This window comes from Camelus ferus, chromosome 10 (assembly GCF_009834535.1).
Source record: "Camelus ferus isolate YT-003-E chromosome 10, BCGSAC_Cfer_1.0, whole genome shotgun sequence".
Classification (NCBI taxonomy): Eukaryota; Metazoa; Chordata; class Mammalia; order Artiodactyla; family Camelidae; genus Camelus; species Camelus ferus.
The window spans coordinates 15,846,669-15,874,036 of NC_045705.1; the positions used below are offsets into that span (position 1 = coordinate 15,846,669).

General features: G+C 38.8%; 1 protein-coding gene and 2 long non-coding RNA genes across 6 annotated transcripts in view; 2 read left to right on the plus strand and 1 right to left on the minus strand.

The window, feature by feature from the left end:
• The window catches only part of LOC116666331, a 65,939-nt gene extending 47,675 nt beyond the window's left edge, over positions 1 to 18,264 (plus strand). For 2 of the 3 annotated variants that reach the window (XR_004323119.1, XR_004323117.1), the window contains 3 exons: positions 9,527 to 9,693; positions 11,320 to 12,413; positions 13,147 to 18,264. This is a non-coding gene — a long non-coding RNA (uncharacterized LOC116666331). The remainder of the gene's footprint in view (positions 1 to 9,526; positions 9,694 to 11,319; positions 12,414 to 13,146) is intronic. The other variant, XR_004323118.1, reaches the window with a different exon arrangement.
• Positions 1 to 26,117, minus strand: CCDC34 (coiled-coil domain containing 34). Of its 2 annotated transcripts, XM_006195085.3 has the most exons (6): positions 25,341 to 26,117; positions 20,500 to 20,635; positions 12,266 to 12,373; positions 4,924 to 5,082; positions 4,231 to 4,372; positions 1 to 2,795 (listed from the first exon to the last, which is right to left on the minus strand). In XM_006195085.3, exons 1-6 carry the CDS (start codon positions 26,081 to 26,083, stop codon positions 2,581 to 2,583), a joined length of 1,503 nt encoding a protein of 500 aa, XP_006195147.2. In that variant the 5' UTR covers positions 26,084 to 26,117; the 3' UTR covers positions 1 to 2,580. The 2 variants fall into 2 exon arrangements, with proteins under 2 accessions (XP_006195147.2, XP_014423564.2); XM_014568078.2 differs by lacking the exon at positions 4,924 to 5,082 and having other exon boundaries at positions 25,341 to 26,116.
• LOC116666332 overlaps positions 26,105 to 27,368 on the plus strand; it is a 2,608-nt gene continuing 1,344 nt past the window's right edge. Inside the window, exons 1-2 of the long non-coding RNA XR_004323120.1 lie at positions 26,105 to 26,216; positions 27,169 to 27,300. This is a non-coding gene — a long non-coding RNA (uncharacterized LOC116666332). The remainder of the gene's footprint in view (positions 26,217 to 27,168; positions 27,301 to 27,368) is intronic.

Here is a 27,368-nt window from a genome sequence, read left to right on the forward strand (position 1 = left end):
TAGGTATTCAATAAATATTTATTGATTCAATTTGAAAAAAAGAGAAAACAACAGTATTCACGCTGTTTTATCACAGGGGTAAATGAAACCCACCCCAAGCACTGACAAGCTAACTTATTTGTGATCTATCAGTCAAGATTTGTTACTGTAAACTGACTATACTTTAATAAAGAAGAATGCGAATTTTTAAAAAAGTTAGTATGCTATCCAAGGTCAGTTATGTAAATCAATTATCACTGAAGAAAAAATATTGGTACATCTTATCAGAACTATCATTATACAAAAAAAGAAACAAACTTGCATTTTTAGGTACTTCCACTTATTATTTAACTCATGATAAGTTTCTAATATAGATAAGGTATTGAACATTGAAAAACCAGAGGCACCTTCCAGATCAGTAGACATAAAGCCAGGATACATACACTCAGGTCTGTAACACTCAGGTCTGTAACACCTGTGTTCTTTCTAGCAGATGATGGATTTGACATTACAGGTAATCTAGATATTTTAGAGCAGTTCCAATAGAGCAGTAGAAGTCAAAGAGATATTTTTTACACTTCAATAGAAATTTCACATGTTGTTAATATAGTTTGTAATGCCTATAATACCCAGTATCTTGACTTTCAGAGAAACTTATTCAGGTTAAAAACACTAACCTCCCAGTAATATGTGTATTGACTGGTTTGAAGAAGTCTTTGATTAACAAAAATGGAATTTAAATAATAAAGTTTGGTAGTCAAAATCTTTTAAAAATAACATCACTGAGGAAGAGAAACGGGCACCACAAGCGAGCAGGATGCAGTCCAAACTCTGCGGCACACAGAGCCTTTTCACTCTGACCCTTGCTTCTCTCTCAGCTACTCCTCACTACGTGCACGTGAGTGTGGGCAGCCTCGTAACCGACTAGAAAATCCCTGCTTATCTCTCACCAACTCAAATGTCACCTCCTCTTTGTAGCCTTTCTTAATCCCTTCTCAGGGTGAACTATCTCTTATCTTTCCAGATGAACTCTGAGCTTGATGTTAAGTATAGCGTATTATAATAGCTTTTATTCTATTACATGTTTTCCTGGCAAGGCTGTAAATGGTTTCTGAATTAAAGAAACATACCATTCAAATTCCTAAATCAATATGCATAACATCTGTCACAAAGTAAAAGTTTAACTAACATTGGTCAAACTAATTAATTACTGATTGAATGAAATGTCTAATTAGCATTATGGTTACAGCTGAAAGCTGCCTAAATGACTTAATCCATTGTGTGAAACTGAAGATGTTTTAGATATAAAAAGTTTATCTAAAATCCCTAGGAACACAGGCCCATATACACAGTTTTTTCTACCCAAGTTTATTGCTACCCTGGCAAATTCTACATTCTCTCTGTATAAGTAAATTTGCTCAAGTAGAATGATCACCTGACAGCTTCACCGTATCTAAGAGGTTCTGAGAAAGATGGTAGGCCTCTAAATCTCACCAATATTTTGACCCAGTAAACCCAACCGACTGCTTCCAAACTCTTCTCTGCTTAGAAGTGAATTTTCTGAGACTTCTGGTGAAATGAATAGCCTTCAGAGATCCTGCTGCTGTTTCCTAGTGTTGATCAACACCACCATAGGTTAAGCACCAGAAGCTTGGCAGAAGACTAACCTCGCAGAAACATGGAATATATTCTAAATAGGAATCATTTTTAAATGAACTCACAGGACTTTATATTGCCACAACAAATTTTCATTTCTTGATGGCCCCCTAAAAAAAGATACAGACTTTTAAAATTTAATAACAAGTGCTGAGTGCTATTTTAGTAATCCTTTGATCTACTATCTTAACATATATTTATTAATAAGCTTTTTGATTTCAACTTCAGTTCAAAAGTCACTGAAAATTAAACATTAAAAAGAATGCACTGATATTTCTAATTTCAAAATTAGCAATCTAATTATAATGTGTAAGTATTTGTGCAAAGTACAGCAAAATATTATTAGTATCTCAAGATTATTACATATCAATCTAAGACTGTGAGCCCAAAATGTTTTTAAATTTTCCTCTCAAAAACCCAACCCTCATTTCCCTGTTACCAAACATGCCTCCAGTTAGTGATTCAAAATATTTACACAGGGAAAAATATACCAAAAGTCATCAACAGAGACTGTTTTTGATTATTCTGGGATTCTAATCCGTTTAGATTCTTCTAAGAATTATCCTCAGCATGTAGTTCAGAAATGCTTGTTTGAATGATTTAATCTTACTATGTTCGTAAACATAAACAACATATAGTATGAAAAAACACATGACAAATTGTTAGTTTTATTAATAGTAGAGGGGTAGTTTTAATACACGCTAAATGCAAACACAATTGTTAGAGATTCAGTCACTTATCCTGTAAAACAATATGCCAAGATCAACCTTAAAGCATTTATAAAAATGTATAAAATATCTTCCTCAGTTAACCCTATACAAGTGCAAAAATTTGAACCTGTCGATAGTCAAATTAAATGTTGAGCTACTGACTAAGCAGTAAAAACTAATTTCTGATTTTAAAATTAAATAGCTCCAGGTAACAGCATGGAATTGCTCACGCCTACTATCTTTGTATTCTGCACAGAGTTCCAAGGCAAAGGGTGCTTCTGTCTTTATGTGTTACCAGTGAGGAAGACCTCTGTGGCTGGCTTATCACGGGCCTTTTAGTCTTCTTCCCGGACAGAGCCTTTGCTTCTTTGGGAGGAGGCATAGGAATTGGTTTCCATGGAATTGGGTTATAAAAGGCTGGTTCTGGATAAGAATTTCCACTGTAGAAACCTAAAATTATTAAACAATCAGAAGAAAACAAGAAAACTTCTTGAGATCAAAAAGACTACTTATTTTAAAATTCTTAGAAAAATGTTAAAATATTAAAGGGCAAAATATCACTGATAAACCAGTTTGACTCATTTAAAACTTGAATGTAAATATTTTCAAACAAGTAATACTTTTCAAATACAGGAACTATTGCAGTAAAGTTTAAAATATAAGTGATGATTTTAAAAGTTTGAAGGTTAATGTTAAAATCTATATAAATAAAAACTCATAAAAATTTTTAGTAAGAAATTAATTTTAGAACCCTTAAACTGAACAAAATCTTTATTTTTCTTAACTAGTCTGGGAAACCACTGTTTGTGTACTAGTTTCCCCTAGTTGGACAACTAAAGTTTACAGCAAAAAGAGTGAACCACTGAAATTCTAACTCACTGTCACTCAAATTAATCAGATTTCATAATATCACTGTAATTTTGATTATCAAGAGCAGTAGCACATTTGCAGACAAATGTTTACTAGAATAAAATTCATTAAAATGCAAAAAATTTAGGACAATAAGCCATTATTTCAGCAATTAACTTCTAGTCAATATGTATATTGCCACCTAAGTTTTAACTTTATTATCCAATTGTTTGGTTAAAACCACTCTTATGACTCTTTTTCCAAACAAGAAAGAAAAAAAAAAAGGCGCAGACGATGCTCGGTAGCTGTGACGGATGACCTCTGTGACACGCAGGAGAGGCCTACATCCTGACAGCAGGAATGTGTCATTCAGACACAGGCAACCCACTCTGACTGCACAGATATGTCAACACACACTTCACCAAGATGGTCAAAACAAAGTCTGGAATATGTTCTATTGTGTGAACAAAACAGAATGGGAGTATTTTTAATAATAAATCACTTAAACAAGTGAAGGCAGCTGTCAGCGAGGTATGAGCTTCCACCGTGAAGTACAAAGGAAAACCTGCATTGCCATTTATAACCATTTATAACCAGCCCGAGCCTGAGGGCCAGCCAGTTTTGTCTGCTTCACGTGCTGCCTCGTATTCCACCCTGCAGAGAGGACGCGCCAGACACTGGGAGCTCTGCCTCAGAGAGGGTCAGAAGCAGGGGGAGAAGATGACCCCTTAAATATATCCCAATTAAGGCTTTAAAGAGCCAAGGAATGTAAGAAAATTTTACTTGTTTCTTAACGTCAGACATCATTACTGTGCAATTTTGCTGCTATTGCCTTTAAAATGTATCTGATTTTAGAGAAAGACAACAAATTTGAGGTGGCTCCACAGGAACACAGTATATTATAATCTTCCAGAAAATAGTAATTTGAAAGAAAAATGATTTTTACACGTTTCTATTTCTGTCAAAAGGAAACCTAATGTATAATATTTGCTCCTGCAAACCGTATTTATGTAAGCCACATAACATAAAAACCAACCTGTAAGTTTTCCATTGGCATAACCATAGCTCTTTGCAGCTGGACGAGGTTTATTTTTCGCATTTTCCAACCATTCCTTAAACTTTCTTTCTGCTATTTCCTTTTTCTCCTGTAATTCAGCCTGCCGTTGTTTTTCTTTTTCCTTCAAATGACAAGACCAAAGAATCTCCGAGAATATTCTGTAACTAAAATTTCATTCAAATTCTACTGACTCTTTTCCAAGTAGCTCCCATCCCAGCGGCTTACTGATCATAAACACTGGATCACGTTTCCATAGTGAGCAAAGCTGAACATGATCAGGGATGTGATATGAAGGTGGCTGCCTCTCAACCATAAGACATTAAACCCAAGAAGAAAAAAGCAATTTGCTGTTTTAAAACACAACAGTAATTTATAATGTTATAAAACTTCCCACAAAAGTGTACTAAATAATATTTGAAAGCATAAACAACAGTAAGTTTGAACCTGACTGAAAAAAAATCATAGGCTTATTAGTATTTCTCAACTTAAGAAACTCAGAAACGCACATTCACTTCGGAAGCTGTATCACAGTATAACAGGTAGGGACGGCTGCGTGTATTCACGTTGTGCTAAGACAGTGTCAATTTTCTATTAGAGACCTTTTATACAATAGAGTTGGCACATATGAACGCCAAAGTCATGCATTCCAGCTGATCACTTTAGTAAAAATACCTTTTCTTTCTTCTTCTTCTCGCATTCTTCAGCTTTTTTCTTCTTTAACCATTCTTGATATTTTTCCCTTGCTTTTTCTTGCAAATGCTCTTTTTCCAGTTCCTTTGCTGCTTTTTCCTCCATTTCTTTACTAATTTTTTGTTCCCTTTCTTTTCTTTTCTTAAATGAAAATGAAGAAATTTTAATTGGAATATCTGTAATTATCCTTGCATTAGGAAGGAGTGTTATATGCAATAATTTTCTAAACTTCAGTTATTTCTTAAAATAGGTGGTAACATAGTGGTTGACACCACGTGGCTTATGAAAATGTGTAACCTACCTGCAACTACCTGATCAATTTTAGTCTATCGCTTGAGTACATGAGTATACATCTCATAATGGCCGTAATAAAGATCTTGCTCAATGAAGTACACTCAGAGCCTGGGACAGTGCTGAGTAAACAGTAGGTGCTGAATAATTTAGTGAGCAGAAATTACAATCTATTAGACCATCCTGAATCTTAGTGTTTTTTTAACAGATGTTTACCCTCAGTCTAAAATAGGAGCCACCTATGTACACATTTCCCAGACAGTTTGCTAATATGAATAGCTGGATAAATCTTCACCATCAGTGAGTTACAGAGGACAAATAAATGTTTTGGCCTATTAAATACTGCTTTAAGGGCACAGACAAATCTCTGGCTAAATAATTCTTATAAGTCTTAGATGAAAGGTTGGCAAACTATGGCCTACAGACCAAATATGGGTGCAGACCACCCACTTGTATTTGTAAATAAAGTTTTATTGAAATGTGGCCACACACATTTACTTAGGTATTTATTGTCTATGGCTGCTTTTCCAACACAGCAGCAAAGTTGAAAAGTTGCAACAGACCGTGTTGTTCGCAAAGCCTAAAATATTTATCTGGCCCTCTGCAGAAAAAAATTGACAGAGCCTTTATAATGCAATGTTTTTTTCCTCTTCTCATTCAAAAGATAATCTACAGCTAAATTCTAAATAACCAATGACATGGCTAGTTCTTTCTATCAAAGGTTTAGAAAATAATCTGCAAGGCATAAATAAAGTGCATGCAATACAAATGCCATATACATCACCCTTCATGGAGCAAAGAAATATGAGCCAAGACTAGAAATTCTTCCTTTGAAAGCATCTTGTAGAATACGTTAATAATAAACAATTTCAATAAGACCCAAGTAACAAACATCAGTTACATACAACATATTCCAGGGCTGTGCAGGAAAGGCAAGTCTTAGAAATCAAAGCCCGAGTCATTCCCCAAGTTGCTACATTTCCCTCTTGTTGGGCAGTCAACAGCTGCCAAAAGAAATCCATCCTTTCTTGCTGAGAACACAATATCCGTTGAAATAATACTGGAATTTAAGTACTTCCGACAGTCAGAAAATCCACAAGATTAAAAAGGATCCTGGAGCATATCTCACTCAATCTCTGTCTGAGTCATGAGACTCCTCTACAAGCTCATCAACAAGGAGTCATCTGGCCCCTATGCTGTTTTCAGTTTTAACAGCTAACATGTATTCCGTACTAACTCTGCCTGTCACTCTTCTGTACACTTTATATGTATGTACTGTGTCAATTAATTCTTATAACCACAATAGGAGAAAGATACTATTAAGATCTCATCTTAAAAATGAGGAAGCTAAGGCTAAGAGAGGTTAAGTAATTTACTAGAGGTCACACAGAAGGTAAGTGGCATATCACTAGAGATCATACACATATGAGAGAATGCTGAAAACAATTTTATGCCAATAAATTTAACTTACATGTCAGAATTCCTTCATATATACCACTTTCCAAAACTGATTCAAGAAGAAATAGGGTAACTGAATGAACCTCTACTTGTAAAAACAATTCAGAATTAAAAACTTTCCCACAAAGAAAACTCCAGCCCCCAACAGCTTCACTGGCAGACTCTATAACACATTAAAGGAAGAAATAATACCAAGTACTACATGAATTATTTGAGAAAACAGAGAAAAAGAAACAAAAGATATATACTACCCTTGTACACTGAAAACTAAAAAACATTACTGAGATAAAGATGACCTAAACAAACAGAAAAATCATATTTATAGATTTATTCTTTGGTATTATTACGATAGCATATTTTGTAGAATAATCTACATATTGAATGCAATCCCAGTAGTATCAGGCACTATTCCAGCAAGCATAATTAGGAAAAATGATAAGCTGATTTTAACCTGCATATGGAAGGATGCAGAGAAACTGAAACAATTTTGAAATAGAAGAAAAAAGATGGAGGATGAACACTATTTAATTAGAAAAATTATAAATTCAAGAATGACTGTATAAAGCTATGGTATCCAACTAGTGTGGTACTGGCACAGGATGTAGATCAAAGGGACAGAAGAGAGTCCAAAAATAGACCCACCTATGTATGGTCAATTGATTTTAAATAAAAATGCCAAGGTAACTGAATAGGGAAAAGACTATCTTTTCAACACACAGTGTTGGAACAACTGGATATTCATATGCAAACAAACAAACAAAACCCAAGAACCTTGGCCCTACATTAAAATTAACTCAAAAATATACATACAGGTAAAAGGTGAAGTTATAAAATTTCTGGAAGAAAACAGTGAATAATATTTTTACAACCTTGGCACTGGAAAACATTTCTTCAGTAGACCACAAAACCCAGAAGCTATAAAAGAAAAAACAGAAATACGGAATGTAACTAAAATATAAAACTTCTGCCCTCTAAAAAATACCATTAAAAAATTAAACAGGAGGAAATATTTACAATACATATATGTGACAGGACTCAAAGGAATATATAAACACAAACAAAAACCCCAAGAGAAGTAGAAGTGGTCAATACTGCTATGGGCTGAACTGCGTCCAACCAAAATTCTTACATTGAAGCACTAATCCTCAATGTAACTGTATTCTGAGATAGGGCTTTTAAAGAGATAATTAAGGTCCTAAAGGTGGGGCCCTAATCCAATAGGACTGGTGTCCTAATAAGAAGAGGAGGAGACATAGGGATGGGCATGTACAGAGCAAAGGGCACATGAGGGTATGGAGAGTCATCTGCAAGCCAAGGGGAGAGGACAGAAGCAAAAGCATACCTTGCAGACATCTTCGTTTTGGACTGTCTGTCTCCAGAGGTTAAGAAAATTAATTTCTGTTGTTTAAGCCACTCAGTCTGGTATTTTGTTTTGGCGGCCCTAGTAGACTAGCAGAATAAGCTTACAAAAAAGATGCTAAATATCATTAGATCTCAGGAAACTGAAAAGCAAAACAACAACAGCATACTATACACACTTAGAATGACTTAAAATGAAAAAGACTGACAATCTGGCAAGGACGTGGTGCACTTGGAACTTTCGGAATGGAAAATGGCACAAGCACTTTAAAAAACAGTTTGGCAATTTCTTATAAAGTTAAATACATACTTACCATACAACCCAGCAATTCAGCTCCTAGGCATTTACCCAAGAGAAATGAAAACAAGTGTCCACAAAAAGACTTGTACATAAGTGGTCATAGAATTTTACTCATAATATCCCCAAACTGGAAACAACCCAATTATGCATCAACTAGTTGCTAGATAAACAATTTGTGGCATTCCACATAATGGAATACTACTCAGCAATAAAAAGGAACAATCTTAAGACACGAAACATCAGGAAATTTTAAAACAAAAGCAGCCTGACACAGAGTAATAATATATATTCTATGATTCTATTTATATGAAATTCTAGAAAAGGCAAATCTAACTGACAGGGACAGAAAGCAGATTTTCTGGTTTGCCTGGAGCTGGGCTTGGTGGGGGTGGGGTGTGGGGGTGAAGGAAATGTTCTCTATCTCGACCATGATGGCGGCTGTAAAGGGACAGAAGCTTGTCGAACCTAATCCCACTGAAAATGGTGTGTTTTGTACATAAATGATAGCTCAATGAAGTTGAATTTGAAAGCTCAGACAGCTCTGCAGGATTTAAACTACAGAAGAGAGAGCAGAACGCCTCTAGTTAGCAGAAGGAAGGACAGCAGGATTGAGAGCAGCCAGCCATTCAGCGGCCTCAGACTGTCCAGCACTCCGGCTCTACACCACACACAGCACAACAATAAATTCCCCTTTTTTAAAAAATGATGCCCTGAGGGAAACTTAGTTTCTTGCAACTAAAGGAAAGTAACAAAACAACTGACTAAAAGTTTCTGAATTTCTATTTTGGTTCCTTCAGTAGTACCTGGCACATAATAAAAGTGCTGAATGCATAAATGATGCACTGATAACAGTGTTATCAATCATATGCTTTGTTGATTGGAGTTAATTTTTTTTGAATTAAAAAAAGTAGTTCCATGGTTTGAGAATTAAAAATCACTTTACTTTTAAATAGCATTTTTTAAAAAAATATTAAGGCAAATGCTCTTTTACAAAATATGTGATGACACACCGAACAAAGCAAATCTAAAAACTGGATTTGGACGGCAGCACAGATGTAAGAGCACCAGAGGAGACAAGCCATTTATTTGAAAAGGCTTGAACAATTTACAGTTGTAATATAAGAAACTAGTTTTGCTAATGGATACATAAATTCTTTTTGTCTAATTTTTTGATAGAACACAGTGGAAATGACTTAGAGAAAAGAACGCCACAGATATAGCTGAAATGTGACTGAAGCTGGAGGCAGCAGAGGACCACACACCGTGCAATGTAAACAGAGGAGAAAAAAGCTAGATGCCAGACAGGCAGAGAAGAACCAGAGGAGCAGTCTTTACAAATAGAGGTAAATGTAACCAAGACTGAAGTAAGAAACCTGATAGGTCCCAAAGAACAAAAAAAATGAGAGTAATCAATTATTCCTTAGCATGCACAAGAATTCTGCAGAATAAGTAAATTTAATTCTCAGGGTTCATTTCAAAACCCTTCTTAACTTTATGGAATCTTGCTTTCGATAATTAGTGATTTATGTCAGGGCAAGCCATTTCCCTCCAAAAGAAAATTTTTCCTCAAATAATTGGATTAGATCTACCGCCAGTAATTAAAACAGAATATATCATCTCTACTGTCTTAGACAAACAACAGCCATGTCTGATTGGCATGGTAAAATAAGCTTAATGGAGTCAGAAGATAAGAAGCTTTTAGAGGAGAGAGCATAGTATTCAATACATGCAAAACTATTTTATTTTATAGCTATAAAAAAAAAGTATCACCCAAAGCTTGGTAGTGGTCACACAGGCTTATTTTGATTGTGGCATTTATTCACAAAGAACTCTTTCTTGTATTATGGGATGTAGCAAACATAAAAATAATAATTTACTTCTGAAGTAAAAAAATACATTTATGGTTATAACATATGCACATCTAGCCAATTTCTTTCTTATACTACCTGGATGAAGAAAACTATGTTATCTTCAATTTACTGAAATTATTTACAAGGTTCTCTTCTTAATGTCACTGGGTACTGCATTCAATAATAGTTAGGAATCAAAAATTAGAATTAATTTAAAATTTCTGTCTTAAAATTTAAACCTTTGACTAAATTCATCAAATTAGATTAAAATAATAAAAGCAGAACCATTCTAATCTGCAAAAAAAAAATTACAACAGAAAACAAATGACAAGATAAGTATTTTTTAAATTTCTAATTTGTGACCCAATACAAGAATGTATTAAAATTGAAAGGTATGGGGAGGGCATAACTCAAGTGGTAGAGTGCATGCTTAGCATACACAGGTCCTGGGTTCAATCCCTTCCTCTAAAAATAAACAAATATGTAAACCTAATTACCACCCCCAAATATAAATAAAAATAAATAAAACTGAAAGGAAGATAATACATTTATCCATTCACTCACTGATTCCAAAAACAAATGTTTACTGTATTACAAAGCATTATATTAAATCTTGCAATGGATAAAAAGTAATATAAAAAATAATTCCTATCCTTAAGAGTCTTAAAATTGCAAGGGAAGTGAAGGCATGTGCATAATACAAAATAGCAACAAAATACAGACATAAAACAAGGCAGTATTATGACAAAGTGACATCAGTTAAACAAGGATTCAGAGAAGGAGTGAGTTTCCAGCATGTATCAGTGAATGTTTCATGTAGGAAATACTCTGAGTTGGATAATAAAAGAAAAGGTAAGATGGACCATGTGATGAGATCCCAAACTAAGGAAATATCATACAACAAAAAAAAGGAAGTGAGAAACAGAATGGAGGTGTTCTCAAAATTTCTCATGAACACACATCCTTGGGCACTGAGCAGTGCAGTCCAAAGCCCACAATTTCTTTGAAATCTATTGTGTACCTTAAAAATAATATATAAAATTTATTTTCTACTCCTTAATGGAGTATCTGTGCTGGTTTTAATACAAAACTGACATTTTTCCTCTCAAAATTTTCCAGCAAAACTAATACTACAAGAAGATGGGCCATGCTTATCCTGAGTGTGACTGCTCCCCAAAGGATGCCAGTCAGAAGCCGAGAGCGTGGAGTGAAGGGCAACACAGGTGGAAGGAGACATGGCTCAGGAGCAGAGAGTGGAAGGTGTTTAGCCCACCAGGCTAGACTGTTCAGACATCATTCAGAGGACAGTGTGGAATCATGAAAAATATATTTCAAACCAGGGAAAGACATTTGACTTTTTAGCAAGATTAGTCTGGCAAGGACACAGAGGATGAAGCCACTTATTCAATAAATATGTGGGGGCATTTTTATGTGGCAGGTACTGATCTAGCTGCTGGATAACTGAACAAGAGGCATAAATCCCTGCCCTTATGGAGCTTACATTCCAGTATGGGGAAATAAACAATAAATGAGTTGAAAAACGTAATGAGACCAGACAGGACGAAGAGATCACAAACAGGAGAGCGGTGATTGTAAAGGAAAGGCAGGGATGACTACAGACAGGGGACAGACTTGGCTTCTGATTCTGCCTACGTGACTGAGGTGATGACTAACATCAGTACTAAGCTCAGAAATCAAGGCGTTAGGACGATGGTTCTATCGGAAAAGAGTGGACAAAAATGGGTTGTTTCAGATTTGCAGGCCTAGTGGTGCCTGCCAACCTCACAGATGACAATCCAAGACTCTGGGAGTTTAGGTCTGGAGATACAGACTTCATGACGACGTGCAGCCAGACAGGAGTGGAAGCCACAGGACGGAAAAGGAGAGAAGCGAGAGCAAAGGGCAAAAGACGGACTTGATACATGTCCATGAGGGTAGGAAAAAAATCAGGTCAGAGAAGAAAGACTCCAAGAGCAAATGAGAAAAACCCAGGTGATGATGAGGAGCTGTGGGAAGACCCTGCAAAGGAGATGTCAGTGTGCACATGCATTTTCATCCTCCTCACCTGTTCATTCTTCCTCTGAACCCACTCCTTGTGCTTTTCTTCAGCAATTATTTTTCTCTTTTCACGTTCTTCCACTTCTTTCTTTTTTTCTAGCTGTTGATTTAATTCCTGTGGATTTTATTCAAACAAAAGGCAACATTTAATAGAGGTACTCAAATCACTTATTTTTCAAGTCTGAGGTTAACCAAATTAAACAAGAATATAGTTTGCTTTATGGAAAATATACCATTACTGACAATAGCTTACTTAAGTAACTAGTCTATGATGAAAAGAAAGCATTGGTTAAAAAGTATAAGTCATTTTTTAGAAATGCAAATAATTGCTTGGCAGCAAAACACTAGTTTCTTAGACTAAACTTCAGCTAAATTACCCTCATTGAAATCAACTTTCCCACACATAAATTTTGGCATCACTGTATACTACTGGCAGAAGCTCAAGAGAATTGCAACTTTTTTTTTTACAGTTCTAAAAAGCTTCTTGATTCTTGATGAAGATAAAGGATAGGAATTAAATAATCCCTAAATTAAACTTTTAATTCAGAGTTACACCAAAGAAGAAATGTAAAGAAGTCGTTCCATTTTCTGTAGGGAAAACAAGAATCTAGGTTTTTCTTCACTGATTTTATAGCTGCTGGAGTGTAAAACAAAACCACATTCATATCCCAGATTATTTAACTGCCTTGCTGTCACTCGAATCTACACGTTTGGGCATTTCCTCAGGAGAAAGAATGTGGAAAGTATGGCCAAATAAAACTACAAGCTGAATGCCACCACTCTGTCACTCATCAGTTAAATTACTGCATTAGTTGAGAATGCTGTTCAAACTAGACTCCTTGGACTCTCCTACCATAATTACTGGTTATTTTTCTTCTCCCTCCTTAGATACTAGCAACTGGATACTTTTCACATGTCTTCCACTGGACCTCACTCCTCATCGCCATGCCTCCCTTTCCCAGAGACCTGCCTACTGAGCATGGGTGGTGATGGGGAGGACAGTTTTTCAACTCAGCCAACTCCAGGGGATTAAATGGAATGAAGAGAAGACCCGGCACCAAGAACATACCTTGTGCACTTTACAACCACTGGCCGCAGGATACCTGTCTTCCATGACCTCTCACCCTAAATTCCTGCTGCATAGAAAACAGCTGCCCTCATTCAGAAAGTCCTCCAACTTTTAAACACTACACTCCTTCCATCCTCCCAAAGTAAAATCGCCATCTTGGTTTTAAAAGGATTCTTCATTACCTCTGCAGCTGCCATTCCTTGATTATTCACTTAAGACTTTTTTTTTTTTTTAATGGAGCACCTACTATAAAGACAGTGAGAAATGAGAGGCTGGGATGAAATCCCAGAAGTCTCTGATCTAATCTGGTCCTGTATACACAAAGGAATTAAGCTCTATATTGTGAGGTACTGTGTAGAACAGGAGCTTGGAGAAAGAAAGGGAAGGGGCGACTAGAGGAGAAAGAGCATGATCCAGGGTGGTCAAAATGAGCACCATGAGAGGAGCAGTGAGGAGATGCTGGACTAGAAGGGAGAGACTGGGGGAGGGGAGGGGTGACGAGAAATTAGAGTGTGGTACTAACTAGAAGGAAAAGGTCTCTTGAGACAGGCAGAGTAAATTAAACACTATGAAGCAGGAATACATGGCAAAAGGGGTATTTAAAACTCTTAATGATAAAGGTTGAAGACTCCATTTGAAGGGATCAGAACTATTCTGAGGGAGAATGACTAGGAGGTGGCCATAGTATATGAGCTGGAAGGAGATGAAAAAGGAAGGAACTGGAAAAAGATGAAGGGTGTGTGCGCGTATTGTGTGTGTGACAAGTTAGATACAGATTTGACCACCAATTTTCCAAAATAGTCCTAAATGTTATCGTCAAGAAAAGAAATTATTTAAATATACAACTAAAGATATGATTGATTACATTTATATACGCTTTTAAGATTCTTCATACAAACTCAAAAGTCAGAAAAAAAATCAGTCTTTGTATTCCTATTTCATGGTTCACAAATTTTAGTTAATGTCGACATAAGAGTTAAAGACGAAGTACCTAGAAAACGCCACCACTGACCCAAACAGTGCTCTAATCTTAGGAAGTCTGTTCAAGTAATTTGCTACCTTAGAATATACATCGCATTCTGAGAAACAACCCTCCCTTCCAAGGCTGGCCCCTCTCAGAATTTCCTACCCTGAATGCCTCCATCTGTTCTCCACCAAGGCAAGCCTCTTCCAGACACAGCTGGAGCCTTCTCTCACAAGGCCCCTCTGTCGTCTTCTGGTAACCACTGAATTTCAACAGAATTACAGCTATTTTCCCAGAGTAAACATTTGATTATAGAAAACCAAAATCTAAAGAGGATACTAAACATGCATTTGTATTTCAATAGCTTTTGCCAACTTTCAAAGAATATTTTACCACTGAAGGTAACAATGAGAAAAACTGAACAGTTCTGAGTTTCACTAGCTCTGTATCCTGCCCTATTCCTTCTTTAAGGGCTGATGAATGAAATGGTCAAAGGCAAGATGATGGGGGGGGAGCACCTGTATTATTCACATATTAGATAATTTTTATAATTTAAAACAGACCATACTAAAATATTAAAGCAAATGTTAAAAATTAAAATTAGCCAAAGGCTGTAGAGAATTTAGGGCAGTCTGCTAAATAATTTTTTTTAAATAATAAAAATTAAAGTAAAAACTATATGCTCTACAAAACCAACATGCTAGTTTTTCACAATACTATAATGTTTAATATTTACCATGTTTATCACCTCAACATAGTTACAAATGTAAAAAGACCATAAACATGATTTTGATGGGTTAAAATAATTTTTAACTCAATCTTATAGAGATAGCTGAAACAAATCTAAATATCTGTTGCTGAACACAAATTTATGAGCAAGGATGATCTTTTTAATGACTCAACTGTCCTTTAAATTTTCCTTTAAGTTTTCAAGGAAGAAAATAAGAAAGCCAGGGTAAATTCAAAATTAAATACTAAGTCTGACTCATTTACTTCTAAAATTCATCTTGGTATTGTGGAAAAAATAAATAAATTGAAAGTCAAAAAAATTGGTATCTAGTCCCAGCTTTGCCACTAACTGCAGCCTTGGCAAAGTTACTTCCTGGCTCTCATGCTTTCATAGAGATCTGAGATGAATTGTTCCTTATGGTTAAAAATCTGTGCTTTTAATGGTATGATTTATAAACAAATTAGAGAATACAGTAAATAAGGACAGAGAAATAAGGAAAGCATGACTGAGGAAATAAAACAAAGAGAAAGGCATGAAAAAAATGTGAATACCATAATAGCTCAAAATAAGTTTATACCAAAGTGAGTAGCTGACCCATATGTTATGATATCCCTGGCATGACTGATCCGGGAAGATTCACACGAAAATATTTTAATTGCTTCAGAGTTAAGTAATGATGTAGCCATTAAGAAATGTCAAACTACTAAATACATGAAAAGGATTTAATCTTTCAACCAATTATACTCTGCTACATGCTTAATCATTGTGGCGGGGACTTCATATTTTAGTCTGTTCTCAAAATAAATCCTTAGTAGTTATTATCATCTCCTTTAACACATAACAACAGCTAACTTACACTGAGTGTTTCCTGCATGTTAGGCCATCCCTGCTCTTCACTTAGTCCCCACAACACTATGAGGTGAATGTTACTCTCCCCTTTCACTGACAGTCCAGGCAGAGAGAGGTTAAAAACCCACAGTCCGAGTTTCGAATCCAGAAGGTACGGCTCAAGAATATATGCTTTTAACCACTCTACCATGGCCTCTCTACCACGTGGCTTATAGACGAAGAGACTGAGGTTCAGAGAAGTTAATCAGCTTTTCCAGGTCACAGAGTTAGAATAGCAAGGCTAGAATTTCAGCCTTGTTCTGTGAACTCCAAAGCCCAAGGTTCCTTATAATTTTCTGTAATTTAATTAACTTTTTATTGGATGCTGACTCCAAAATTACTTGAGTGGCCCTCCTTTTCTTAACATAAAAAGTGATTCCTAATAGGGCCAGAGGTAAAGCTAAGTACCATAAACAGAGCTCCACTTTACCACTGACTCACTAGATCACTGTTTCCCTAACTGTGGTCTAAAACCAATTTACAGGTTATGACCAGCCTTAAAAAAAGAAAAAGAAAAAGAAAAAAATAGACTATTACAAGGTTCTGCACAAAATTAAGATATTATTTCAGATATGTATGTAAGCAGGTATTACAGATATGTATGCATTTGTATGTAACACGAAGCAAAGTAGATTTCTCACTGTGAGTAAGTATTTTGAAAGCTACTGAACTAAATAATGGATTAAGTAACATTAAACTTTGAGGTTGAGGTAAGAGAAGTAAGAATCTGGGGTCTCAACAATATACACTAATTCTGAAAATAAATGAAAAAGCTTTAAGAAGGGTATGACTGGAGGGAGCGGCCAAGATGGTGGAGGACAAAGACCCTGAGCTCACCTCCTCTCACAAGCACACCAAGTCACAACCATCTGCAGAACAACTGACGATGAAAAGGACTGAAACCTGCCAGCAAAGGTCTTCTACAACTAAAGACCTAAAGAGGGAATCACAAGGAGACGGGTAGGAGGGGCGGACTATATCAAATCCCATGCCCCGGGGCAGGCAATCCACAAACTGGAGAATAATGCAGAGTTTCTCCCACAGAGCTGAGAGTTCGGAGACCCACATCAGGTTCCCCAGCATGGGGGTCCAGGCAGGGAAGTTGAGCCCCCAGAGCATTTGGCTTTAAAGGCCAGCAGGGTTTAACTGCAGGAGACCTGGGGGAAATAGAGATTCCACTCTTAAAGCGTGCACACAAAATCTCATGTGTACCAGGACCCAGGGCAAGAGCAGTAATTTGCTCCAGGAGCCTGGGCCAGACCTACCTTCTGGTCTTGGAAAGTCTCCTGGGGGGTGGAGGGTGGGGTGGCTTTGGCTTGCCCTGGGGACATGGACACTGGTGGCAGACATACTTGGGGGCGTTTAGCCATGTGAGCTGCTGGTGGCTGCCATCTTGGCACCTTAGGGCCAAGATCTGGCCCCACCCAACAGCCTATAGACACCAGTGCCGGCATGTCAAGCCAAACAACTAATTGGACAGGGACACAGCCCCACTCTTCAGCAGGCAGACTACCAAGAGACCTCCTAAGCCCACAGCCACCTCCAGACATGCGCCAAGACCCAGCTCCACCCACCAGTGGGGAGGCACTCATCCTTCCCACCAGGAAGCCTGCACAAACCTCTAGACTAGTCTAGAGGCCTGAGGATTGAGTCCAGCAACAGCAGGCCAAACTCTGTCATGGGACCAGCTGGGCCCTGGCCCTACCCACTACCAGGCTAACACAACCCGCAGGACACAGCCAATCCCACCCCTATTGTGTCAGGGACAGCCCGTCACCCACCCATGATTTGAAACGAGCTCTGGAATCCCTGGGCCCTGTAGGCAGACTCCAGGAGGCTGCTCTGCCTGCTGGTAGTCCAGCACTAACCCCGGGATCTGGCTCAACTGCCAGTGGGTGGGCAACAGCCCAAGAGTCTTCAGGACCCTGACTCCACCCACCAGCAAGCTAGCACTAGCCCCAGGGCCACATAGGGTTCTGCAACTGGCAGACCAGGCCCAGCTCACCAGTGGCCAGCAGCAGCTGCAAAAGGCAGGGCCTGGCAACCAGCCGAGTGAGGGGCCAACGAAGCCTACTAGACTGTCCACGTAGTCAGTCTGCCACAACAGAAGGATCATGCAGCCCTCTTAAGGGGAACCCCTAGAGCATACAGTGTGGGTGACCAGAGGGGACTGAGCTGCATTTTGAAATGAACTAACTGGCTGAACATTTTGTATGTTCCAGCATTAGTCTGTTCTCTCCTACAGAATGGGAGAAATCATGTGCAAATGATGCAACCAACAAGAGATTAATCTCCAAAATATACAAACAGTACACATATATATATAATGGAATACTACTCAGCCATAAAAAATAATGAAATGCCATTTGCAACAACATGGATGGACCTAGAGGTTATCATACTAAGTGAAGTAAGTCAGACAGAAAAAGATAAATATCACAGAATATCACTTATATGCGAAATCTAAAAAAAATGATACAAATGACCTTATTTACAAAACAGAAAAAGATTCACAGACATAGAAAACAATCTTATGGCTAGCAAAGAGGAAGGGAGGAATAAATTAGGAGTTTGAGATTAACACACTACTATATATAAAATCAGTAAACAACAAGGACCTTCTGTATAGCACAGGGAAATATATTCAATACTTTGTAGTAACCTATCATGGAAAAGAATCTAAAAAAGAATATATATACATATATACACACACACATATACTAAAAACTGAATCACTTTGTTACACACCTGAAACCAACACAAAATTGTAAATCAACTATACTTCAACTTAAAAAAAAGACTATGACTAGCAATGATATCAGTAACAATAACAAAAACATACCAGCCTCATTTAACCCTCTAAAAACCCTGTGACCAGGTATTATCCTATCCTTATTGTGCAGATGTGGAAACCAAAGTGTAAAAGTTTAAATAAGTCTGCCTGACGTCAAACCATAGGTCTTTCTCAAACCCTGTGCCCTTCTAAGTAGAAAGAAGTACTACTGTGCACTTTTCCAGGAATAAATTTGTATTTTAAAATACAAAGTATCATGCAATAGGGAAACAGCAAAATGTACTGGTTTCTACAGTCATTTGAATCATGCCAAGACTGTCTACCTGGATAGAAACCCATCACAGAAAGAAAAACTAGCTTCAAAACTGAAACGGAACGGAATGCGGAGGAACGGGGTGGGAAGGGATAAATTGAGAGTTGGAGATTTGCAGATACTAACTACTACTATACATAAAATAGATAAACAACAAGTTTCTACTGTATAGCATGGGGAATTATATTCAATGTTTTATAGTAACCTATAACAAAAAGGAATATGAAAACGAATATATGTATGACTGAAACTTTATGCTGTACACCAGAAATTGACACAGCATTGTAAACTGACTATAATTAAAAAAAAAATTAAAAAAAAACTGAAATGGAAAATTTATTCCAAGGAAGATCACGGAGAGTCAAGCTTTAGTTCCAAGGACTTTTATGGCAACAGGGATACTAACAGATTAAACTGAAATATCCAACAATAGTGAAATAGTTAACTATAGTCTATTATATATTTAACATATTTTAAATATATTTTAGTAATCTTAGCCAGTCATTTTTAAATGATGATGTAAAAATATTTAGTGATATAGAAATATATTAATAATGTAATATGCAGAGAAAAGCAGGTTACAAAACAGTGACCTTGTTCATTAAAAACAACGTACCCCTCACCACTCAAATCTACGTGGGTTCTGTTTGGGAAGGCAGACTCACTTCAGACAGTGAGTCTGCATACTGGAGGATGCCAAAGTATCCAAACCTATTTGGTTGCTAGGTTGTAAACAGCAAACAGTATGAATTCAAAGAATAAGAGATTATTGTGAAAATGTATCTCAAACTGTTTTTTGAGTTTGGAGAGTGAGAGTTCAGAGAGAATCACAAATACACAAATGTCCACGAGCGAGGCAGCGGGCACAGAGAAACCGAAAACCCATGAAAGCCCAGCGGATTCCCATCTCCCAGCACAAACTCACCCTACGGCACGTGTTCTGAGTGAAAAGGGGGTAGATTTCCTGTCTCTATTTCAATTTTTGTTTCTCTTCTCTCTTAAAAGTTTTACCAAGTGTATGCAGGGGAATTTACTTTTGTTAAATGTACATATGGTGACACTCCACTGTATGTGTCTATGTGTCTACATAAGGACATATATGTACATTTTTAAAAATTTATGAAGACGAACATTTGGAAGGCTGCATGAGATAATATTAAAAATGGTTATCTTCAGGGGATGGGATTAGAGTTTTTAATTTTCCTAATTATGCTTAGCTGTGCTTTCCAGGTGTTCTTATAATTAACATATACTATTTCTACAATAAATTATTAAAATTGATATAGCAAACTGATACAAAGTAATGCAAAAACTTTGTTTTGAGGAATAACATGAACGTTTTGTTTTGTTTTGTTTTGTTTTTATTGAAGTATAGTCAGTTTTCAATGTTGTGTCAATTTCTGGTATAATAACATGAACATTTTAATTTCGACAGCAGCTCCACTTTGTGAGCTCGTGGATTAAACAGGAAGACTAGTTTTACCTCCAGGGCCTTCTGTTGCAGACGGTCACGTTCTACTTTTTCTTTGCCAACAAACCATACTTCCCATGGCGTCAGGCTGCTTTCTGGTAAGAGCACCTGTTTCTGTTCTTCTTGGTTATCTTCGGATTCAAATGCACTATTACAAAAGAGAGGATATGATAGCGTTTGTACTCAAAACTCTTTGGGTTAACAGTGAAAATCACTGAGCTGTACAATAAAAGCCAAATTCCATGATACATTTACAGTACTGTGAATGAATTCATGTATATTTATATGTAAAAAATATAAATATAAATATTAATATATTTTAATATTTTACATATAAATATACATGAATTAATTATATATAAATATACACTTGAAAAATCATGAACAGGAAGTCCAATATTTCCATCAGTTTTATCCTTCAGACTGTCTCTGAATTCCTGCATCTTCTAAAATCATATTATTTAAAAATCTACTGGCATGTGGGTTACCACATCCAGGGCACCTGTCTGAATGACAATTTTTTATTCTTAAAAATCTTGTACTTGGACAACTAATTAAACACATGATCCTAGTCAGATCTTGGAGCAGACTTTTTCCCTTTTCCTTCCTTAAATAGTTCACAAAGGAAAGAATGTGTCTATCCATAGAGAGGATAAAGCCAATGTGGCCACAATGAGGGATTCGGGGTGAAGAGTGAACAAAAGTTCTTTATTCTCTCAACTTTTCTGGTAAGTTTGAAATTATTTTGAAATTAAAAGGTACAAAAAAAAATAGATGGCCCTTGTCTTCTTTAATGTTCTGGTGGACTCCGTTTTGCCAGTTCTCCCCGCACAGCTGGGTTATCTCCTACCACAGTCCCCACCTGCACCATGCACCTCTGTCAGTCTGTCTCTTCTGTGTACATGGAAAGCAGCTGCTCACTCAAGCTAAAGAAAGGAGGGGAGGGGAAATACTAGGAGTACACACAGACATAAAGACTACAGGGCCTTGACCAGACACACAAGCCTCATAAAACTCAGGAAAAGCAGAACTATGAGCACCCATGGAAAGAAGGGTTGTTCAGGACCCAAGGCAGCTCTAAAGATCAGGTTATTAGAGACTCAGCCCCTCTCTGTCTCTTTAACGTTCCTGCTTCAGGCAACCAACTGCCTCGCCCACAGCTATGCACAACTTTTTCCAGCTCATAGCTTCTGTTCACTTGTCTTTTTCTGCCACTATTTCTTCATTCACCCACGTCCTTATGGAATTTGTATTCTAGTGGGGAAGGGACACTGTTGATGTACTGTTTATTTCTTACATACATCTTTCCTTCTCAGTTTTACCAAACACCCTCAACTGCTCTCATGGCTCCAACTATCACCAGGTGCTAGTGATGCCCGAATCAGTCACTCCAGGCTAGATCCCTCTCCTGAACTCCAAACTTTCATTTCCGTCCCGATCGCTCCACTTAAATATCACAATCAGCCCAAAACAAGTCTAATCATCTTTTACCACCACCAGCTACCCTCCCCACCAAGAAAAATCTTACTCCTTCTCTTATGATCCTACCTTGATGAAGAGTACCAACATCCAGCCAGTCAGCCAAGCCAGAAACCCAGATTTCTGACTCCTGCTCCTCGTCCACATCTGGTACCCCTCCCCACACACCCATATAATCACCTTGTCATGTCCAACCTACTTCTTTTAGTTGTCTCCAGCCATTCTCCTTTTCTCCAACCCTACAACCACTTCCTGGACATAACCCCCTTTCTCCTACCACTTCAAACCATTCTCCAGTTGCCTGATTCATCCTCCAAATGCATCCTCCCCATGTCAAAGTTCCTCCGTGGCTCCTCTGCCCTCAAGATGAAGTCCAAACTCCACAGCCTGACACCCTTGAGTTGGCCCTGCCTATCTTCCAGCCTCTTCTTCCCCCAACAGCTGATCCGGACTCCACATTTCAGCCTGGCTGAAGTGAGGCAGGCTGATGAGCGTGCCATGCAGCTCTGCCTAAAACTCAGAAATTCCTTCCACCTCCACACACGGCCAAAGAGCTTAGATTAGGGAGTAAGACATTTGGGGTGAATCTCTACCTGCTGTTTCCTAAGCCTCCATTTCTAATCTGTAAAATGGAGGAAACAGTAGCGGCCACCTCACAGGTACTGTTGCATGAAGGGCTAAGTTCAGTTCTGGGCTCTCAGTAAGCATTTGGAATGTGTCGTTCACTAGTGCTAGGAGGGGTATAGCCAATTCCTACTCTCCCTTTTAAGATTCAACTCAGGCATTAATCTTTATTGCCTCACATTGAAACTCTGCAAAAAATCTGGACTAAGTGCCCTGGGCTTTCTGTCACTTGTCCATCTCTGCCAGAGGCCATGCATTCCTTGCAGACAGAAGACATGTCTTAACTCATATTTTCATTTCAAGAGTCTAGCTTAGGGTCTGGAATATAGTCAGCTCCTAAGAAATGTTTGTTGAAAAGAGGAAATCTGTGAGATCATTTTTTTAAAATTATACTTTAAATATTAAATTTCTTGCTGTATCACTTTTAACGAATATATTCAAAATGTGTGGCACATATCCTGCAGCTCCACCCATAATCAAGAGAGGCTTGATAAGCAGATGTTTATGGCCAACATGTTTAGGCTCAGGTTTCCTAACGGATAGAGTGATATAGAAACCAGGATAAAGCTGAATAAGTAGTCAGCCCAATGCACATTATAAAAGACTCCAGGAAAATACTTATTATCTTGTCTGAAGTCACCTGTAAGCTTCATCTCAGTCCCGTCCAAAGCACTTGAAGGCCAATGCATCCTCCAAGCTTGGCGTTATACACCTAAAAGCCCCGGAGCTCATCTCTGTCACATGCAGCTGGTGCCTGAGTCTATCCCCCCAAAAACTTACCCTCTTAATTTTGCCAGGCATATCCCTGTGGCAGGTGAGGATGGAAAAAAAGGCATAAAATCCCACACAGCTCTATGTACATGCCCTGGTCCACGAGAGGATGCTCACTGCCCAGAACTACGGCTGGACTGTGACTCGGCTGCCTGCTATCCTCATCCCATCACCCCAGAACTGTCTAGGGCACCAACTAAAAATCAGAGGTAAAGAGGAGGAATGAGGAAACATTCTAAACACTTTCCTGAAAAGAAGTGCTAGGTTTTCTGAAGCATTAGAAAACAGTCACCCCGTCTATCTGTTCTCTAGGAAGCGGGAAACAGGCATTGATTCACCAGCATCTGACACTTGCCACACACAGGCCTGACGACTCCTGCATTCTTCCCAGACCACATCCTACCTATTGCTTTGACTGACAGGGAATGAAGTGTGATAAGGAAGGCAGCTATAGCCCTGGGGTGTTAACAGCTCACTGGGGCTGTGGCTAAGATTTGACATAAATAGGACTGGCTTCTCTCATGGTGAGCTCCATTTGGTCAGGGTTTGGCTCTTGGAAGCTACTGCAAGGTCTCAGTGGCTGAGCTGTAGTGTCGATGGCCACCATTACTTTGGTGGCTAAACTGTGTCTACATTGCTTAGTCCCGCTGATTAGCTTCAGAAGGTATTTTCCAAAGCCTTAAAATTTATTTTTAAAATCTTTGGGACCAACTCAGTCCTGAAGAATCTATACAAGGGCCCACATGGAAATGGTCTCCTAAAACTGTTTCTTGCTGCTACAACCACTGTGGACAAGTGGTTTGCTTGGATACTATTACTGATCTCCATTCCTACCAATGTACTTACTGTTTACTCCTCTTAAGAGATTCACTGCTGTAACTGTGTATATGAGTCACTTCAAATGGTTCCATATTCCATTCACTCCCTCTGGGTGCTCATACATACACAAACCCATAGCATGGTTTCTCTTGTCTGTATGCCTTAGATTTCCTGTATCGTACCTTGTGCAACTTGACAGTCAGAAACCTGTAAATGCTTTCTGAAGATGATATACGAGTCTACCCCAGAGTGGACCTGTATTACTAAGCCTACCTCAAAAAAATATATTCCTGCAGGGATAGGCCCTAAGCTCCTATATATACCCAACAACAGGCATATAGCATAGGGAAGAGAAAACTTCATCAGTATTCTTTGGTACTAGGCCCAGCTCTGCTAATAACGAGGCATATGCCTTTGAATTCAACTTTTTATTTGTAAACTGAGCCACAGTTTTGTTACCTGTAAAATGAGCAGCTTGATCTAGGCTTTAATTCCATGAGAGTAGACCCTGTGTCTATCTTGTTTGTGGGCCCCAGTATCTAGACTAGTATGTGGCACAAATGTTTGCTGAATGAACAATTGTAGACATAAACAAGATGACTTTAATAATCCCTTTGATTCTAAGACTCTTTGATTCTTAGAACATTCTCTCTGGGTGCCAAAATTGACGTTGCTAACCTCTCTGCTTCATCTCCTTATTTACAACATAAAAGCTATACTGCTTACTGCAACCTACTTCACTGGCAATCAGATTTTTTTCAAAATAGCTACAGGTATTACTAAGGTGCAGTAAACCACATTTTGGTGTTAAGGTTTGGACAAGAGTTCTAGTGTCCACAATCTGATTTCTGAGTACTCACAAAACTCCTGAAAATGTAGCAAAATTTTGTATTTAAGACTGTGTGTTTCTGTGGCGAGTGAGACTATAGCAATCATCACATTCTCAGGAAAATAGGATTAAGAACGACGGAAAAATCTGTGGTCCTGCTCAAGAATCGGCCCAGGTCTCTATGTGCCAAAAGGAGCAGCACCTGTGCATGCAGGTGCCTGCGCAGCCCTTGAGAGAAGACAGAAGGGCGTTTGGCCACCAGAGGAAGGTACTCAGAAGGGTCTGAGGATTCTTGAGAGGGGCTGCATAGGCCGGAGGCCGCGGGGTTTACCTGGCGCACCCCTGTAACTCCATTCCTCTCAGGCTCTCCACCTTGGCCTCTGAGTCCTGAGCATCTTCGTCCACATCTTCCTCTTCGTCCCCGTCACCATCGTCGTCGTCAAACGGGAAGCTCCGGTGGCCGAGGGGAGACAACAGCGACAGGGTGGAATTGCTGCAGCTCAGCGGCGGCGACAGCGAGCACACCTCCACCGCCTCCAACGCCTGCCCCGGGGCGCCCGTCATAAGGACGGAGAAGGAGCCCGAGGAGGGCCGAAACCTGGACCTGCACTGGCCAAGGAACCGGGTGTCGGGAAGGGGCAGAGGAGCCCCCCACCGCCCCGCCGCCCACATCGGGCCCGCCAAGTTCAAACCGGCGGAGCGGCGGCGGGGGACGTGCTCTCCCAGCAGGCCCCGCGCGCGCCGGCCCGGCCAATCCGGGCGGGCGCGGACCCCGCGTTGCCATGGCGACGCATGGAGGCCGCCGGGGCTTTGTCCGAGTCTGCGGAGCGTGGCTTCCTGCGCCGCGGCCTCTCTCCGCCTGCCCTCCCTCCTACACGGCCTGGGCCCGCGCGGCTGCCTGTGACTTAACCCCGCGCCCTGCTCACGGACGAGGTCTGGCTCCCGGCTGACAGCTTGGAGGCCCCGTCCCACGTTTGCTGTGGTGTAGCAGTTCATTGGTACAGGAAGTGTGCTGTCACTGAATAAGGCAGATGCTTTGAGGAGGAAAGAGGCAGAAGCCAAAACTACCCCCATATCATTACAAGGTCAGGGTTACAAGGATCGGTAGTGAGTTCTCTCAGCGCAGGGACACACGCACGGCGGTATTTTAGGAGTGGAGGCGCGAACTTGATCCACGTTTACAAGAATATCCAAGAATGCACTTTCGGTACAGTCTTTCATTGTTTTTGGTAGCACCTCGTCAGCCTGGCGTCTTAAAGGAACTCGTTTGTGCATGTGAATATTGGGGCCTCTCTGAAGCCTCTAGTTCACTAGAATATGCTAAGCACGTTTATAATATAAAAGTCTTGCCGTTACAAGTTCCTCATTTTGTGCTGAAGAGTCATACCATTTTAATATTCTATGATGTGCCTTTTATGAGGGATAAAAACATTTTGTGGGACCTTGAAAGCCCTGTCCTCTTAGGGGTTGGGGATGTAGTAACAGAGAGATGATAGGCAATAAAGCTGGTTGCTTTGTTCGTGCTGACAAAACTAAACTCTTGTAAATAAATGGGCTTTGTCCAGCTCATAATGCATATCGCTAGTGGAAGTATCACAAAATGAACACTGACAATGGCTAAAACAGCACATAAAAGGTGTTATTGACGAAAGAGTGGTACAAAATCTTTGATGAAATTTAGATCTGCAAAATTTGACACGGAAGAATTAGATACGGTAGAAATAATAGTAACCACGGGCAATTCAAAAGGCAAAAAGCTATAGTTAATAAAATAAGATGAAGTTAAAACTATTTAAATAGAAGGTAAATTTTGTTAAAATTTTCAGTGAAAACAATGAGCATGGACGGACATTGGAGCAATTTAACTGAGTAATAAAATTGATGGAGGAGTAAAAGTTACTTGAGTTTTCATCCTCTATCCCTGTTATTCAGTATTGGCATATCTGGTTAAAACCTTTATAGGAGAGCTTCTCTAGAATCAATAAGAACAGAGTCAGAAGGTCCTGGAACAATTTAGGGCTTCATAAGGAAGGGGCTAAACCTGAGAAGCTATTCCCAACAGACATCACCCAACATTACTGAAGCATAGTAGGAAAAAGTACAGTTTTAGTATGAAAGGGACCTGGATTTGAATCAGTGGTTTTCCTCTTATTCACTAGATTTCCTTAAACAAGATGTTTGGCCTTTCCAAGTCCTGACTTCCTCCTCTGTAAAATAGGGAAATAATCTATCTCCCAGTCATAGTACCTCATTAACTCTAAAGCTTCTAGCAGAGGACTGAAGAGAAAATGGTAAGTGGTAACTTGTGTCATTTAAACTCCAAAATTTTTCCACTGTAACCCCTTGCTGTGGGAATCTA